The 6,113-nt window shown below is 36.6% G+C and overlaps 1 protein-coding gene across 1 annotated transcript in view; it reads right to left on the bottom strand.

Moving 5' to 3' along the window:
* Positions 1-5,831, bottom strand: part of LOC107676435 (annexin A11-like) — a 13,138-nt gene extending 7,307 nt beyond the window's left edge. Inside the window, exons 1-7 of the mRNA XM_016470980.1 lie at positions 5,728-5,831; positions 3,126-3,414; positions 2,062-2,093; positions 1,736-1,888; positions 1,102-1,189; positions 908-1,002; positions 708-821 (exon numbers count right to left, since the gene is read on the bottom strand). Of these exons, the coding sequence (XP_016326466.1) occupies positions 708-821; positions 908-1,002; positions 1,102-1,189; positions 1,736-1,888; positions 2,062-2,093; positions 3,126-3,405 (762 nt within the window). The 5' untranslated portion in view covers positions 3,406-3,414; positions 5,728-5,831. The remainder of the gene's footprint in view (positions 1-707; positions 822-907; positions 1,003-1,101; positions 1,190-1,735; positions 1,889-2,061; positions 2,094-3,125; positions 3,415-5,727) is intronic.
* Between the last annotated feature and the right edge of the window lie 282 nt (positions 5,832-6,113).

Below are 6,113 nucleotides of genomic sequence, written 5' to 3'. Positions count from 1 at the left end.
TTTTACTCTCATAGATTTTGTTACCATTGCCATGCATTATACGACTGATAGACTGCAACGGTTAAAGTTAAAAATCATCATATGTGTTCTACTGAAGAAACAAAGTCACCTACATCTTGGATGCCCTGGGGGTAAGCAGATAAACATCACATTTTCATTTTTGGATGAACTATCCCTTTAAGAAACTGAGAATTCTCGAGAAAAAAGTCAGAATTTTGAGAAATATGACACAATTACCTTTCTTATTTTTTTATCCTGTGGCAGAAACAAGCTTCCAAATATATTCCATTAGTTTTCAGTCGCTCGATTGTCAGGTTTCTTTCATATTTCCAGCATATTGTTCCAGTGCAGTACTCAGAGCGCATCTGGCAGTATTTCTGCTCTCGACTCTGTAATTACGTGCCTGTGTTTCATTAATGAGTGCTGTGAAACTCAAGCAGCTGCACACGAGATCAGGCGAAAGCATGCTTGGCTGGGTCAGTGTCAGCACGTTTCCCTGCATACTACACTGGGATGAAGCGCTCAGCTTTTATCAGCACTGCATGCACAATTGTCCAGATCAGTCACTTATGAGGTTGCATTTCAGTTAGGATGCTGCCTATGCAGCTTGCTAGGATTTGGAAAATCCAATTGACCAATATATCTAGTATCAGAGTGGATTTGCACATATTTTCCTGAAAAATTAAGATAAAGAAAGGAAATCTCACCGATATGGCCTCCTTGAGTTCAGAGGCATCAAAGTGCGCAGGAGCCTTCAGCATGGCCAGCACCAAATCTTCAAAGTCTCCTTTCACCTCTGACTTCAGGTCGCTAACCAGATCCTGCAAAGCGTTTTAAATGCAAAGTCACACACGAGAAACCTCAACACAGTCACAAGTATTTGATGCTTCATTCCTCATATGTTCACCTTGCCGTAAGTGGTTTTATACGCCGCCTTCAACGGCACACGCTGCTTATTGGATCGAGTGCCGAGAAGCTCGATAATGGCGTTTTCATCAGTTCCTGCGAGCAAAACACATTCAGCTCTGTTTTTAAAGACATGTGAACGTATAGTATACAGACTTTTTTTGTGGTTCAAATAAATGAATAATTTCTTCTCACCGAAGCCCTTCATGGCTTTCCGTAACACCTCGACGTCTCTGAGAGGATCGGCGCCAGGAAAGTCCTTGATGGTTCCGCGGTAACCCTTCTAAACACGGAAAACATTAGTAATTAAACATGACTTTTTATTGAACATACATTAATACTTCTTGAGTTACAGGCCTGCAAATCTGAGGCAAAAAACACAAAAAGTGCTTTTTGTCATGTTTGAAATGTCACCGTTGGCATACAATGAAACAAAGATTGCTGAAGTCAACGGATATTACTAATAGAGCTACCAATCTCTGTGTAAAAATAATATAATGATGCTGCCAGCTTTCTGAAGTCATTTTTACACCCCCATAAACTGGCTCCAAATCTCAGGTAAAAACTCATTTTGACCCCCTCTACAAAATAGTGGATTACTCAGCAAATATACATCTGTGACATTTAATTTTTTTGGCTTTCATAACTATTGATGTTTGTTTTTCTACAGATAAAATATTAACAAAATCAAAAATCTAAGCCGAGGTAGTTTCTGAAATTTGACACAGAATGAAGCTTAAATATTTAGTAATTTGAGGTTTTCCATGACTGTGGCAAAACTAAAGCAAACAAAAGCCTGATGCGGCTGATGAAGCTGACAGTCTCTCACATTGACAGCAGGAGCGGCCGGTGGTGTCGGTCCGGTTGGGACGCCCCCTCCATACCCGGGCATTGACGGGTTCGGGGCACCTGGGAACGCTGGCATGGGCTGCTGTCCCGGCGCTGGGACCCCGGGGTACCCCTGAGGCATTCCTCCACCCGGCTGCACAGAGCACAGGACATTTATAACACGAGACACATGACGCATTTCACTTCAGACCTCAGAAGTAGAGCTTAATGGAACAACAGTTCAACCAAAATGCTGCAATGCATTTGGAAATACAGTACATAACTGATTGTGTACAATAAAAGAGGCAGAAATAAAGGGATTCTTACAGCTCCAAAGCCGGGTTGGCCGCCCCACCCACCTGTTAACAACACAAATAACTCAGTGCTACTGTATCACTACATACAACAATACAGACACAAAGCCATCAAAGCACTGCAACCAATCAATAAAAACACAAAGCATTATGCAACAACATGATTTTATTTTTATTATGCATGATGAATGAAAAACAGAAATTGATGCATTTAAAATGCAATGTAAAAAAAAAGAATAAAACCTTTAAGAGCCCTATGAAATCTATTTTATTTTTTCCTTTTTTTTCGTTGCAAAAATTAATAGTTTTGTTTGAATTTTTCTGTATTCTGTTTTAATGTTTTAATTAAATGTTAATGATCCAAAAGGATGTCTAAGCAATTGAATTCATAAAACTTTAACAATTTAATGATTTATTACAATTTTAACAATAATAGTGTCCTATGAATTGTTTTAAAAAATTCTGTGTTGTGTTTTAATTTTTCTAGATTCTGTGTATTATGATTTACTACAAATAATATGATCTAAAACGGTGGTAAACAAATAAATTAATAAAAATGAATAAATTAATAAAAAATTATTTAAATAAAAATGTAATTAATCTTTTAAAATTGTATCATTTCCTTTCATTTTTTAAATTTAAATTAAAACATGAATAAAAACAAATGTGTGATATTGGTTAAAAACAATGTTTTATTACTTTTATTACTTTGGGAAGTACAATCTACTGTACAGTAAATTTTTATGCCTGGATTCCATGATTCCACACTCTGGAAATTATATGGCCCTACATTTTCTGTTGCTGTTTTATCAGCATGCAAACAGATTGTCAAATTAGAATGTGGTCTTATTAATATATATAATATATATATTGAATTTGAAGTTCATCAGCTCCTGTTAATGATGCATCATTTTTTTAATATATATAATTTGGAAAATAATGCATCAAACTGAGTTATTTTTAATTGCCAAAAACATCCCATTAATGCTCTGAGGTCAGCTGTGCAGCTCATAAATAACATCAGAGCATCCAGCTGTAGGATCCCATGATGCTCCTGCATGCAGAGCTCAGACTAACCGGACTGGCCTGCAGGGGGCATGTTGGGGTAGGTCCCGGGTTGGGCGGCGGGGTAACCTCCTGCCTGTGGCGGAAAGCCTCCTCCTGGGGCTGCTGGGTAACCGCCGGCCTGGGGTGGGTATCCTGCTCCGGGGGGATACGCTCCAGGCTGAGGAGGGTAGTATCCGCCCTGGGGTGGATAGGCTCCCGGTTGGGGCGGGTATCCGCCTGGGGCCTGCTGATACGGGCCGGAGGCGGGAGGGTAACTTCCACCTGCAGGAGGGTATCCGGGGTAACTCATCTCTGACACCTGCACACATCAGGACATTTACATGCAGCAACATGAAGTCAAATGAAGATCACTGCCATTATAATTAACACATCAATCATCAGCAGCAACTCATATGTGATACATGATGTCGATAAATACAATAAGACACCTGGCAAAACTCGTGGCAGTGCAGCTGAAAATGATTTGTCATTTTATGACATTCACGTTATGTTAATTACTGTTTACATCTGCATGATAAAGTCTGCTGCAGATATGCATGATTCAAAAGTTCAGATGTGATTAATATTTCTTATCGCTGAATCTCTAGTGTCCAGAACAATTGTCTTTGTTTAATTTGTTCACTTTGACATCCCCAAAAAACGGTTTGTATTTTGTAAAACACAACTTTTAAGAGTGTTTTTCCTTCCAAAAAATGTCATGGTTTATCATGAATAATGTAGGATAGTCAAACGAACAAATGACAATACATGCAATTAATCAAAGATCTGCTCTCTCTGTTTATATATATATATATATATACACAATATATGAATACCAAGATTTTTAAATCTATTTAGATCTTAATTTTTTTTATCACTCATTATTGTACCTGATTTGCAGCAATTGCACATTTTTGTCTGTTTACACAAAAACTGCTGTAGCTTATGCACATAGTTCTGCCATAATACATTTAATTATTTAAAAATATATTTATGTTTAATATGTTGCTAAATACATAATATTAAATTTTTCAAATAAATAAAAAATGTTTAAAATAAAAATAAATGTATTTATTTACTTTTATGACCATTTTTACAGCAGGGAGGCACATTTTATTAATTTATTTCGATTATAGCTGTTCATTTTTTTATCCCTCATTGTTGTACAGCGATTTGCATTTTTGTTTTACACAAATCTCATTTATCTTTTGCATTATTTATATATTTATTTAATCTGCTGCACTAAATATTAAAAAAACATAGCATCATATAATTATTTTTAGTGCTCTTTACCCTGTAGGTATTATTAATTTGTTTTTATGACATTTTTAACAGTGCTTAGAGTCCTATTTTTATAATCTTGCAGTGTATATACCACTGACCAAACAATACGTGTGTGTGTGTGTGTGTGTGTGTGTGTGTGTGTGTATCATGCGGAAGGTTTATCAGGCGTGTTCTTCTGCTTATATAGGCTATAGGTTAACAGAAGACTAAATGTGATAAGTTTGAACTTTGAGATCAGATTTACATTTACAGTACATCTCTCAATCATCACTGGATTGCATTGCATTATATGTTCTGATCATTTAAATCTCATCTTACTGAGATATATATATATATATATATATACAAACACACACACTCTCTCTAAAGGTTCAATAAACGGTTAAAAAAAAACTAACAAAAAAAATTCATTATTTCATGTCAGGGTTAAAACACCTTCCTCTATTTGCATCTTTAAATAAACTGATAAACCCAAGAAGTTCACAAACTTTTTCCGACAAAGATATTCAGATATAAAGTGCCATAACTTTTCCAGTCGTTTGCAATTTTTAAAAACATCACATCAAACTTACAAATCATTTCTAGCTGGATATAAATAAATAAATAAAAATATTTACCATAGGAATTTCAATGACTTTTCCAGAACACACTATTAAAACTCACTTATATTTCCAGATTTTCCAAGACCACAGAAACCCATTTTGTATAATTGTGTATTATTTAATACGGCTCTTTTTTAATCTCGTTACAGAATCTGTATTTTTAGTTTAACTCAGACTGTGCAAGTCAATTTGGGAAGAGTTTGTTTACTAATTCATACAGGTTTGGATCAACTTGAGGGAGAGTAAAAGATGACCGAAGTCTCATTTTTGGGTGAACTGTCCCTTTAAGGGTTCACTAACTTTCTAGCGTGACTGTATGCTGCTAGTAAGCATTTGGTTGAAGCATCCCGCGTGTTAGTGGTTAAACCTGTGCTTTACAGGACAGAAATCAGCGCACTGCAGCACAGCTCGTGTCTAAACGTACTGAAACACTCACAGGCCGACAGTCGCATACATACTACATACTACATACTACAGTGCGCACTTCGGCATCGCTCTAGGAAAAATGGCAGACGAGGATTTCGGATTACACGACACGACACACCCAAACCATCTGAAACACACCTCTGAATCAGGAAACATTTGTAACATTCGGCATTGCTTTGCTAAGAATTGCTTTGCTTTCCACGCAGATTCATGCACAAAACGTTACATTGTGACACTATCAAGAGCGCGCTGGAAACGCAACAAACGCGCGGTATATTGACGTTTTAACGCAGTAAAAAGAGTGTAAATGCTAAACTTACTGGGATGTGTGTGATGCGCTGATTGGAGCTCGTGAGTTTGGACTGAATGAGGAAGTGGAGGGCGGTGTGTCTCTGTGGGTGGGACCCGATCCTGCCTTTACATCCTAAACAAAACACAGCCCTGAAATTACGTGTTTGTGTAACCCTTTCATGCATGAATTATTAAATCACAAAGTCATATTTTTTTATATGTTTGTTTTTCCTTTTTTAAGCAAGTGAAAAATCATGCCATTATAATATGCCAAAGCCATTTCTGTTTTGATATAACTTGAACTGAATATCATGTGTAATGTTTTGTTGATTTATGTCGCACGTTAGCAGAAAAAAGGTCTAACAATCTAATAACAATTAGATTAATAACAATTACCCCTCTACCTTCAGGCAGA

Source organism: Sinocyclocheilus anshuiensis, unplaced genomic scaffold (assembly GCF_001515605.1).
Source record: "Sinocyclocheilus anshuiensis isolate Anshui unplaced genomic scaffold, SAMN03320099.WGS_v1.1 scaffold2270, whole genome shotgun sequence".
Classification (NCBI taxonomy): Eukaryota; Metazoa; Chordata; class Actinopteri; order Cypriniformes; family Cyprinidae; genus Sinocyclocheilus; species Sinocyclocheilus anshuiensis.
This window is presented reverse-complemented; position numbering and strand designations above follow the sequence as displayed.